This window comes from Saccopteryx bilineata, chromosome 5 (assembly GCF_036850765.1).
Source record: "Saccopteryx bilineata isolate mSacBil1 chromosome 5, mSacBil1_pri_phased_curated, whole genome shotgun sequence".
Taxonomy (NCBI): Eukaryota; Metazoa; Chordata; class Mammalia; order Chiroptera; family Emballonuridae; genus Saccopteryx; species Saccopteryx bilineata.
Genome location: NC_089494.1, coordinates 77,048,182 through 77,060,700, shown reverse-complemented (window position 1 = coordinate 77,060,700; position 12,519 = coordinate 77,048,182). Strand labels below are relative to the sequence as shown.

Here is a 12,519-nt window from a genome sequence, read left to right as displayed (position 1 = left end):
CCTTTCCAGACTGCCTTTCTCAGGCGTTCTATATTTACCGACAGAAATGATATCTCAGTCACCAATGAAAGTTAAAAGAAAAAAAATCAACTTCAGAGAAAAGGCACTGAAAATGCTTTGGAAAGAAATATGCAGCCACCTTATGGAGCTTATAATGACAGAAATAAAAGCAGGTTGCAATTACAGTGCTTCATTGTGTGGAAGTACTGCCATTTATCCTGCTGAAAGAAAACGGTGTTTTTGATTTTGCCTTAATGCAGGTAAAATCATGACAGACTAACATGGACAATTAGGTAAAAAAATAAAAAAAGTTAAAAAAGGTAAAAAAAAAAAGTAAAAAAAAAAGTAAAAAATTAAAAGAAATAATGACAGAAATATGTTCTATTTATGCAGTAGACTAAACTTCATTTTTCAAATACATTAAGTACCACCATTAGATACCCAAAATATAAAATAATCTAAATTTTAGTACTTGGCTAAAAATATCAATACTTATTTACCTAAAATATAGCTCATCATCATCTCCCTTCAGAATAAAAAGAGGGTAAAAAGGCCTCTAAATATCTAAAATAGCTGTTTCTGTGATTCATGTCCTAAAGTCTAAAACAAAAATCAAATGCTCCCCTAAAAGAGGCCCTAGTTCAAAGCTTATTTATCCAAAGCTGTATAAACAGTTTTAACAAGATGGTCAGCTATTTTCCCTGGCCACAGCAATCAAAATGAGGAAATTAGAGAAAAAAGGGGTCGAGGTGAGGGTAGGACTGCTACAAAATAAAAATAAGCACATGGATGGTATCTAGCCGTGAAAACTAACAGAAGCAATGAAAATGGAAAACTATACAAAAAAAAAAAGGACTTAAGAGCTCATGAATCAACCATGAGAATCAATGTATTGAAATAAGCAGCCCTGGCCGGTTGGCTCAGCGGTAGAGCGTCGGCCTAGTGTGCGGAGGACCCGGGTTCGATTCCCGGCCAGGGCACACAGGAGAAGAGCCCATTTGCTTCTCCACCCCTCCGCCGCGCCTTCCTCTCTGTCTATCTCTTCCCCTCCCGCAGCCAAGGCTCCATTGGAGCAAAGATGGCCCGGGCGCTGGGGATGGCTCTGTGGCCTCTGCCCCAGGCGCTAGAGTGGCTCTGGTCACAACATGGCGACACCCAGGATGGGCAGAGCATCGCCCCCTGGTGGGCAGAGCGTCGCCCCATGGTGGGTGTGCCGGGTGGATCCCGGTCGGGCGCATGCGGGAGTCTGTCTGACTGTCTCTCCCTGTTTCCAGCTTCAGAAAAATGCAAAAAAAAAAAAAAAAAAAAAGAAATAAGCAATCACTAATTTTAGAGAGACAGGAAGGAAAGGAGAGATACAGAGAAAGAGAGAGAGAGAGAGAGAAATACTGACTGACTCTTCCACTTATTTATGCTCTTGTTGGTTGATTCTTGTATGTGTCCTGACCTAGGATCGAACCTGCAACCTTGGCATATCAGGATGATGGTCTAACCAGCTAAGTGATAATCCTTAAATTTCACTGTGATAATCGTTAAATTATTGAGAAAAGTTTAATATAAATATTTAGCATACGGTTTAAAAGGTCAGGGTACCAGGCAAAAATACCAAGAGAGATTTTTCTACAAACTCACACCTATTATTAAAGTCATTTTAAATAAGAATATTTTGAAAAAGAAAAGCACTGTGCAGGGGTTCCCAAACTTTTTACACAGAGGGCTAGTTCACTGTCCCTCAGACCGTTGGAGGGCCACCACATACAGTACTCTCACTGACCACCAATGAAAGAGGTGGCCCTTCCGTAAGTGCGGTGGGGGGCCGGATAAATGGCCTCAGGGGGCTGCATACGGCCCGCGGGCCGTAGTTTGGGGACGCCTGGTAGAGGTTGCATAGAAGAGGGGCCAGCCCTATGATTAATGTATAGGTATTATAAAAATATAGTAATTTAGAATGTTAGTTACTCGTGTCACAGACATATATGTCAACAAGACCTAACAGAAGGCTCAGAACTCGTGTCAAGGTCAGTGTGCAATGTTAGTACCAAAAATACTGCCTCGTAACAAAATAAGTTGTAATAAAATGAAGCAGACTATCTATTATAGAAGTAACTGTTTTAGAAGAGATGAATGTTAAAGCTGACACAAGCAGCAGCTTCCTTCTATTACCTAGAATTGGACTGAAATCAGGCTTAATTTGATTTAGACAGTGGAGAAATAGCCAGGTTGGAAAGAAAAAGAGGCTGACACAGGTAAAACCAGAGAATGTTACTCAAATGCCAGTTAGAAATTAGGTTAAACATATTTTTGGGTGTTTTTCAGAAATCTGCTCTTAGCATATAACCCTCTCTGGAGACACACACTGGCACACACATACTCACTCCTAACTCTTACACATATTTTATTACCACACACAATTTTAGCAGGTCATAAATGAACACTCCACTATACTTAAAGGATGTAAATCCTACTAATGGATAGTTAAGTTTTTCTCTCAATTTTGCTGTTGTCAATAAATTACAATAAACAGAAGATCTCAATCTTGATGTTATTGTAGTTGAAGTTAATAACTGCTCAGGTACTATTAGTATTATTTTATGTTCTTTTCTTATTAGGAAAAACCCATAATGGTCACATTTCAGTTAACTATGTACATCCCTTTCTTAGCCTTTCTAATCACATTTCAATTGTCTCATAAATATTTGCAATAAACAAATATAACACATAAGCATGCAATCTTGGGCTCTTTCTCTTGTTTACTTTCAAGTAAACACGAGAGTATACACCTTTGATTTGCACAGGTTTTCTGGGTTTCGTTGTATAAATATATACAAAGATATTTTTGAAGGTGGGGTTCAGTAAAGAACACAGCACTTTCTCTCTGGATTCCCAGGAGGAGTCTTCGCAGGTCTCAGGACCAGGAACGGTTATGCACTCCTGCTCCCTGGGTCTTCTTCCACATTGTGATGACTGAACCATGGGAATGCCTAGGTTTTCTAGTCCTGCTTTGGCATCTAGGAAACACAGGGCCAGTTCTGTAGCAGCCTTCCATTTCCTGCTCTTACCCCTATTTTCCCTTTGGTCTGATTTATCTTCACTAATTTTTATGTGTGCACGTGTGTGCGTGTGTGTTCTGGTCCTGGAAGCAACCCTGGAAGCATTAATAATCAGTGTCACAATCCATTTTTGTTAAGTTTCATTTTTAGGGGAGTCCTGAATGTGCCGTATATACAGCAGTCCCCCCTTATCTGCACTTTTGCTTCCCTCGGTTTCAGTTATACACAGTCAACCGTGGCCCAGAACATTCAATGTAAAATTCCAGAAATAACAATTTAGAAGTTTTAAACCGTGAGCTGTTCTGAGTAGCATGACAAAATCTCATGCTGACCTGCTCCATCCTGCCCAGGATATGAATCATCCCTTTGTCCTGGGTATCCATGGTGTGCATATTACCAAGCGGTCTCAGTTATTAGACTGATTATCAGAGTGAGAGAGAAAGCGATAGAGACCACATTCACACAACTTTTATTATAGTACTTTGTTATAAATGTTCCATTTTATTATTATTGTTAGTCTCTTATTGCAACACATTTATAAATTGAAATTTATCAAAGGTATTATGTGCAGGAAAAACATAGTACATACAAGATTCCGTATTCTCTGCAGTTTTAGGAGTACATTTAGGGGTCTTGGAACATATCTCCCACGGATAAGGGACAACTATTGTACCAACATTAAAAACATTTAAAAATCCTTTTGTTGGCTAAAAACTGACAAAAACTGAAATTTAAAACAACCGAATCATGAATTTTTAAATTTAATAACTAAGGTACATGTTATCCAGAGCAATGTTTCCTTCAGCTGAATTTTTTCTCTTGGACAGAAATTCCAAAATGTCATGTACCCAATAAAAAGGTCTGTGACCTCCAGGATCTCTAATTTCTAGGTATATAATTATTTGATTTGTTCATTCTCAAAAAATTAGTATACGAAACAAGCAGTTTTCACTTATCCTTTTATGTATTATACTAACAATGCATTATCTACTTTCACCCTTCCCTTCTCAAGTTACCTATAACACGACTAACATCTTACCTGTCTTCACCATGAGCTACATTGTTGTGTTATTTCTTTTCACTTGTTTAAATTTTTTTTTGTCTCAGTTCTCTCATTCCTGCTTACAAGATTTTATAAATCCCTTCTTGCTTCCTCTCTCCCCTCATTCAAGGACCCACAAACCCACCAGATATCTGCTGACATCCATTCATGAGGCAGAGTCCTGAAGGGTTTCTATCACCCTCGCCACAAGCAGTATCTCAAAGGTTTCAATACATGTTGTTTAGAGAATCAGTTCTGAATTACTCCTACCCTTATTCCAAAGGCCCACAAATCTCTGCACTTATCTTTGGATCCTTTCCAACTGTTAAGAATATATATTATGATAACATGTTAGATTTAGCATTAGTGTTTTTTTTTGGGGGGGGGGTTGTTTTATTAGTCATACCTTTCCTAGGCTGTGTTGAGCATCCTGCACCATTCTGGTTTCTAAGGAACGGGTTCTCATTGGAGGAGACAGCACAGTAGCAGTCTTCAGTGTAGGGCTGTGCTGAAGAGTTCAACCAGGGAGGCCTTCGGGCCCTCTCCCTCATTTCTACAGGGCAGCTCTGCTTTTTAACACACTGTGAGATTTCTTTTTATTTTTCCTTACCTGCAAGAGTCTATTTTTCTTTATAAAACCCAAAGATTTTTTTTCTGTGTCCCTGTCCTCCCAAATCATTTACAAGTACATTAAATAGAACTAATCTTGGCAACTAAGTGTAAACATTTCAGCCTAGAATTTAACTCTCATTTAATTAGTTTAAAATATTTATTGAGTACCACTCTACAGAAAGCTGCTCTATTCACTGTCCCAAGGCAAAACTGCCTTAATGGGCCATGTTGATTAAACATGGGCTTAAGACATTTGCAACAATAGCTCCTTTAAATTTAGGGAGCTTTGAAGAAGAGACAGAAATACAATGAACCACTTCAAGTCTAGATGAAAGGAAAGGGCTGGCTTCTAAGGCAAGGCCGGGGCCGTAGGGTTCGTTTGAGTTCTTTGCCTTTTTCAGATTATGCTAAAGCACAGCCATCACTGCTACTTGAAAAACTGGGGTTTAATTAACGAGGAGATTTTCCTTCTCCGCTGATTCCTATCAACCTTATTTCAATTCATGGGGTCAGTAGTTAGACTCAAAGTCAGTTGCCTCCACTCTTCCCCTTTCCTAGAAATCACATGCCTATTGTTAAGACGTTGAATCATTAAGTCAGAACCCAGGAGCATCAGGGCTGCCTACTGCAGACGCCTCGCCTTCCAGCTCATGAGGCTGGATGAGCTCATCCTAATTACAGGGAAAACTGAAGGTCAGCGCATCAAATTAATGCAGCAGCACATTTCAAAGGGGCGTATGACCTCCCCTCCTTATTACAATCTGGTCAGTGAAAATGGTTCTCTCCTCCCTGCTGCCAATATTGTCAACAGGCATTCAGCAGAGAACAATTGGAAGTATTGAAACATGTAATTAAATACTGCTTAAAACTACTCTATTCTAATTAATAGAGCCAATTTGCACAATATGTAATCTTTTCAGTTCTTTAGTAGAGTCCAGTGGGCTTCAGTAAGCAGCTCTAATCTCCTCAGGCTCAGCAAAAAAAAAAAAAAAAAAAAAAAAAAAAAAAAGCTATTTTTTAACTCTACTCTCCTTTTAAGAGCAGGGGCTAAATGCCAACCAGTATTTTTTTGCACGTTAACTCCACTGGCGTCAAATCTGGGATTCTGGCAAACTGCTAGCTGCTGTTGGGTTTCCAGCCAAAACTCGACCAGGGACAAACGTAAGCAACATGCTGACATTGTGCAAGACAGAGACTGGGTGACACAGAAGATTTGGTTTTTAATAAAACGGAGGTAGTCTTGAAACCAAAGATTTGGTTTAAAATTTCACCCTTTCGCTAAAGCCACGATTTAGCAAATCCTCAGCCAAGGACACGCACCTTTGCATTTGTTTGTTGTCTTATCCAAAATCGCCTTGGTGGAGACGATTTTCCCGTATCTGAAAGACAAAGAGGAAAAGAAAAAGTTATCATCAAGGAATCCTTCTAAAGTCCAGATAACACACATACTTTTTTGAAACATCTGCAAACTTTAAAGTACAAAATGTTCTTTACTAGGGGACAGGAAGTGAGAATTCTAAACTCAAAACTGAAGTTAAACAAGGGGAAGGCTAGGCATCCCACTGGAATCTTTGGATTATAGTTTGATGTTTAGCTTTGAGGAGTGAGGTACTTACCTGACAATCTTGGGACAAAAAAAAAAAAAAAAGGGAATGTGAATTCTATAAAAAATAATTTCTTCTAGTAACACTATCTCTGTGGTAAAATATAAAACCTAATGCAAAGCTACAGAATAATTAAAGAAAAGTACTATGGTACACACAGCTCTTAAAACTAATCATGGCCCTGGCCAGTTAGTGGATAGAGCGTCAGCCTTGTGTATGGACAACCTAGGTTGGATTCCTGGCTGGGGCACACAAGAGAAGTGACCATCTCCTTCACTCCCTACCTCTCCCTTCTCTACTTCTTCCTCTCCTGCAGCCAGTGGCTCGATTGGTTTGAGCACTGGCCCCAGACGGCGGCTGCCAGGTGGATCCCGGACGGGGTGCACACAGGGGAGCTGTCACTTAAAAATAACAAAACAACAAAACAAAACCCTAATCATCAGAGGTGGATTAAGGTTGGTTGAGGCCCCAGAAGCAGAAGAAAATATTGGGCCTCTTACTTTAGAAAAAAAGTGTAAAGTTGGGGTTTTGTGGGGCCCTTCAGAAGTCAGGGCCCAGGGCGTATGCCCCGTGTGCCCGCTGTTAAATCCACCTCCACTGATCATGAAGGGAAAAAATGCCTGCATTGTATCTATTCGTTTTGGTTTTGCAGACAGTTCTGCATTGCTTTAGATCAACATAAAAAGGTGCTTGTGTGTGTGCACATTGGATGAATTTAAGACAGCTCTTTTTATATTTAAGATTTTGATAACTGTTAATAAATGCTTACTCACACTTTTGATTCATAATAATAGTAAACTCGCTAAGCTGTGTACACGCACGTGTTCAAGAAATGGACAAATAACAACAAAAAATGAACGAGAAATTAAGTACTAATTTTATAAGGGTTTTTAGAAGAAATGTGTTCAAATTCCTTAATGTTCAATGAAAGCTGGAGGAAAGAAGGAAAAAATTCAGAATGCTAAAATTTAGTCCACTGCTACTGAAAATAACATGGCCATATTGTTTAACTATATTGTACTAATTCTATACCCTTTTACAGTATCCAGACACAATGTAAAGCAGTGTTATCTATGTCTGCTATAGCCTGAGAAAAGAAAAAGGCTTTAAAAATAGTTCTCAATAATTACTGAGACTTTGGGAAATGCACACAACTTACTTATGTATCTCAGACTCTGAGTAATTTCAAAATTTTACTTTCATGTATATGTGTGTGTGTATATATAAGTGCATATGCATACACATATATATACTTTAAAATTTTCACATTTTCTCTAATACTGCTCTTTTATGATTGATTTTGAAGACTTAAAAGAGTCATGTCTTAGCAAGTGAAAAGCATCTGTGTAGCTTTTAAAACCATTTTGAGTATTGCAGGTTTCTATTTCATGCACTGAACAAGCTGAAATATATTTATCTAGAAGGAACAAATGGCTTCCTCAGTTAAATTTCACTCCATGTAATCATGTAATCGAATGATTACTAAGCAGGCATGAAAGTAAAGGTAATTTGAGGTTCATGACAATACATCCAAGAGGCATAATGCTGCTCAAACACCTTTAATTCCCCGTAGATTCTGAGTATTTATAACAACATTCAAACAGGCCACTGAGCTTACAAAAAAAAATAGTAATAATTAAAAAAAAATCTGCAAACCAGAACAAATCCATGCTTTAAATCAGGCTACCTTTTAGTCACCATGTATCTAGGATGGCTACAGGCTCGCTGTCTACCAGCACTCGAACATCTGTACAGGTTTTGGCTGAACTGCTTTCAGATTGCATCCCTGCTTGTACCTTTCCAATGGTGAGGGGAAAAGTTGGTATCACTCCAATTTAGGACAAGGGGATTCAGAATCACTGAGATTAAGAGATTTGGCTTGAGGTTGCAGAGTGCACGTTTTTCTGTTAAACCAAACAGGGAAAAGGAGATTCAGAGATGGTCAGGGGCTGGCCGTCAGTCTTCTGGTTCCACTCTCCACATTAATTTTGGGAAAGATGAAGACATGGAGAAAGGGAGAGGTGGGAAGTAGGAAAAGAGAAAAGCCCTTTGGCAGCTCTGATGCTCAATGCACGCCACACTCCCTTCTGGTTTGGGTCCTCTTATCTCTTTGCTATGGTTGACATCATTCTTCACTTCCACTCCTGAGCAACCAGCACCTCTTTCTGCCCCTGCCCTCTCCCGGGATCTCAGCCCACCCCTGGGTACTCTCTCAGTGGTTCTCAGCCCATTCACTTCCTCCTCTACTTCCTTATCCCAGTCCTTTCATCACCAATACTATTCAGTCCTTAATCCTAGGAAATTCATCCCGTGCCACGGTTTTAATTTATGCATCTTTGCTGATGATGTCCATTGTCCTCTCTGCCCCCCGCCCCAATTCCACTGGTCTGCGCTCACCTCGGCAGCACATATACTAAAACTGGAATGACACAGAGAAAGAAGATCAGCAGGGCTCCTGCGCAAGGATGACACACAAATTCGTAAAGTGTTCCATATTAAAAAATAAACAAAGAAAAATACCCTGTCAAAGTTTTAGGTTTTGTCTCTTCCTCTTAAATATCCTAGACTCTTACTAAGATACTTACATATGAGTGAAATATCACTTTGTTCCCACTATTGTCTAAATTCGATCCCAAAGAACCCCAAACACATCTTTTCCCATCTCCCCTTCATGTCTCCTTCCGATAGCAATGCCACACTCCCAATCTTTTCCATCAACATGATGTCCGTGAGACGTCATCAACTCAGCCATTCCTGAATCCAGTCGGTCTAACTCTTCTGGGTTTTGTCTCTGACATGTGTCTAATATTCACTCCTTCCATTCACTGTGCCTAGATGAATGCAGAGAGCACATAATAGTTCTCCATGCCTCCGGCCTCTGGTCCTTCCAGACCCTGTGTCTGCTGCATCCATTTACTTTATTTATTTTTTATTTTTTTAATTTTTTTATTTTTTTACAGAGCCAGAGAGAGGGATAGACAGGGACAGATAGGAACAGAGAGATGAGAAGCATCAATCATCAGTTTTTCGTTGCGCATTGCGACATCTTAGTTTTTCATTGATTGCTTTCTCATATGTGCCTTGACCGCGGGCCTTCAGCAGACCGAGAGTAACCCCTTGCTTGAGCCAGAGACCTTAGGTCCAAGCTGGTGAGCTTTTTGCTCAAACTAGATGAGCCCGTGCTCAAGCTGGCAACCTCGGAGTCTCGAACCTGGGTCCTTTCGCATCCCAGTCGGACGCTCTATCCACTGTGCCACCGCCTGGTCAGGCTGCATCCATTTACTTTAAACATCTCTTTAAACATGCCTCTCATTTTACCCATGCTTAAATATGAAGAATGTGTTCAAACATTATCTTGCCATGAAATCATCCCTGTTCTCCTCAACCACTTAATTGGCCATTTTTACAGGAAACCAGAAAGGGGATTACCTTTCCTCAGCTCCAAGTTCTAGGTACTACAGCAGGCACTTTGTATGTATGATCTTATTTAATTAACTTCACAACAATCTTACGAGGCAGGTGCTGTTATTTCCATTTCTGCTAACAGGAAAACAAAAGCTCATAAATGTTTTGAATCTAAGATCTTGGCTAAAACTCCAAAGCTCAAGAAATAAATTAAGTTGTCATTGTAATTTATCTCTGAAGTAACTGTGAAAAATAACGTTCCCTTTATACACTCAGAGTATGAAAGGAGAAGAACAAAATGGAAGACCTCTTTTATGACGACATTGGAATATATTAAATTTTTCAAGTTTTGTTTTAAACATGAGACATAAATGTACTTCATGGCTGAAAGAGAGATAAATGGGGGGGGTGTAAGAGAAGAGACAGTTCTGAAATTTATCAGTTTTACTTTCAGTTGTGGTTTTCATCATGATTTGTGGGTTAAGACTGAAAGACCAGGACTTCCCAGGAAGTCAGAAAGCAGTCTGCACTCAGCCTGTGGAACTCCTGCACTCTAGCAGATCGGGAAGGTGGTTACCTTGGAGTTACCAGGGTGGTGCTGAAGGGTTTTCCTCTCCTAAACTAGCTGCTGTTTGGGGTGTTCACTCAGTTACACCACTCGCAGCAACGAAAGCTCTCATTAAAATGCAGACTCCTGGAAAAGGTCGGACTTGAAGTCACTTGGCCTCTGCCTGAGGAAGCGCCTCAGCGGCTGAGGCGTCTCTGCGGTGGGAACGGAGCACAGAACCAGCTCGGATGATCGGAGAGAAGAACCAGGACGTAGAGAAGAGCTGCCTATCAATGGTACCTCAAGGAATGGAAAAGGGGTGGCAGGCCTCAGAGAGGTCACCATTTCCCTCCACTGGTTTTAAAGAAGATTTAAGCATGTGGGGAGGGGTTGGGGGAGGGGCGGAGAAGACATTCCAGATGACTAACCTCGATTCTAATTCTACTATTGATCACCAGCGTCTATGAGAGAGTAACAGATATAGCTGGATAAAAACTCATAAAACAACCAAATTTTCACTTCCCCTTGTTCCTTTTTGCAGTTTAATTTGATAAGTAAATAAATAAAAACATTAAGTAACAGGGACAGACAATATATATATATAGGCCTAAGAACACCGAGTAGCTGCACGTCCAAGAAAGCAAGCTGGATGGAGTAGTTTATGAAAAAAAATGTGAATGGAAAGATTCTTTGGGCTTTATCCAGCTTCAATGTAACAAGGCTGAGACCACAGCCCTGACTATCTAGAATATAAGATTCTTTGCTAAGAGCAGATAATCCACTCCAGAGAAAGCTTTGACAGTAAAAGGATAAAGAGTAACTTGAATGTAACTGCAGAATAATTAGAATTTCAAAGAGAGAGGATAACAAGTAAAAACTCATATTAAAACTATTGGCCCAAGTGAACTTGGCTGATAAAACCTTTTGTTATGAATCTACCAAAAAATTTTTTTTTTGTTTGCACCACAGTTTAAGTCATTAGCCCCTATTTCAATTTGTAGGTCTTCTTTCATCTGCTGTAATATTAAATCTAAGTATATTTTAGTTTGCATTTAGTAAATGAAGCCTAGTTTTCTCCTCTACCCCATCACTTAGTTCCTCCTAAATTATACCTTTTTGTTAATATACCTTAATTACAAAAGAAATGCATACTTACTGTAATTAGAAGACAGAAAATTAGGTTGAAATATTAAAATCACCCAAAGTCTTGGATATGAATGTTAAATATATTGGTGCAAATCATTAGATTTTGTCCAACAAAAATATCCGTGTGTGCACATGCGTGCGTACACATATACACATTCCTGTACCTGGGAACTTCTAGCTTTTGAACATTACCGGTTACAAGCCAAGGCTTTTGAGAGCGGCTCCTACTCCACCCACCACCAACAGATGGCGATAATGGTTATAAATTATTTTAATATTGGTCAGTCCATTTCAGGCACGGTGGAGTCATCTGCAGTGTTTGTGTTAGTTTTAAGAATATTTTATGAACATTGTTAAACCTGAAAAAGCTTATGTGGAAAACAACAGTAAGAAGTTTTTATAATGTAAACTCCCCCCCCCCCAAATGATAACTGTTCATACATATAGGATTGGTTTTGTTTTAATAGCTGAACTGTCTCTAAAGAACAAAGAGGGACTCACACATCCTGGGGGAGATAAGGTGCCCAAGCAAATGAAAAAATCTAGAAAGAGAGGTAGGGGATTGAAATCAGGGGAAAAACTTCTGAGTATGTGGCCATTAAATCATCATCGACATTGGAATGGTCATGCTTGACCTAGTGAGTTAATTCAGGGGAATAATAAAAGTAACAGAATACATTTACACAGCTTTTATTTGATGCCAAGAACTGTTCTGAGTGACTTAGATAATTTATTTTAACCTTCCCAACAACCTTTTGAGTAGGCCCAGCACGACTCCTACTATGTAGATGTGAAACAGAGAAGTAGAGTAAGTATGGGACCTACTAAAGTAGCCAAGATGACAGGCAGAATGTTTGCTTGGGACAGCCATGTTGACTGACTGCGGCAGAAACTGGTCACCAAACACAGACTGTTCCAAAGGTACACAGTAATTCCCATCTTGAATCTACACAACTCCCAACTCAGGAGGGGATGAGGGCAGGCTTCAACTGCTACAGTGTCTAAGATGCAGATACCATTCAGAAAGGAGTTATCTGACCTTCTGGGGAGACAACACTGTTCTATGTACTTGGATTTAGAAGCCCATCACAGAACATATATTTTTCACTCCAG

At 39.7% G+C, this 12,519-nt stretch overlaps 1 protein-coding gene and 3 non-coding genes across 10 annotated transcripts in view; 3 read left to right on the top strand and 1 right to left on the bottom strand.

The window, feature by feature from the left end:
• Nucleotides 1-12,519, bottom strand: part of RBMS1 (RNA binding motif single stranded interacting protein 1) — a 253,204-nt gene that overhangs the window by 50,123 nt on the left and 190,562 nt on the right. For all 7 annotated transcript variants that reach the window (XM_066279069.1, XM_066279070.1, XM_066279074.1 and 4 more), the window contains exon 3: nt 6,025-6,083. In XM_066279069.1, coding sequence (XP_066135166.1) covers nt 6,025-6,083 — 59 coding nt within the window. The remainder of the gene's footprint in view (nt 1-6,024; nt 6,084-12,519) is intronic.
• On the top strand, nt 167-291 carry LOC136307194 (small nucleolar RNA SNORA69). Its single transcript, XR_010725864.1, has one exon. It is a non-coding gene; the product is annotated as a small nucleolar RNA SNORA69 (small nucleolar RNA).
• On the top strand, nt 905-980 carry TRNAT-AGU (transfer RNA threonine (anticodon AGU)). Its single transcript has one exon. It is a non-coding gene; the product is annotated as a tRNA-Thr (tRNA).
• On the top strand, nt 8,698-8,808 carry LOC136307122 (U6 spliceosomal RNA). The gene has a single exon (XR_010725809.1). It is a non-coding gene; the product is annotated as a U6 spliceosomal RNA (small nuclear RNA).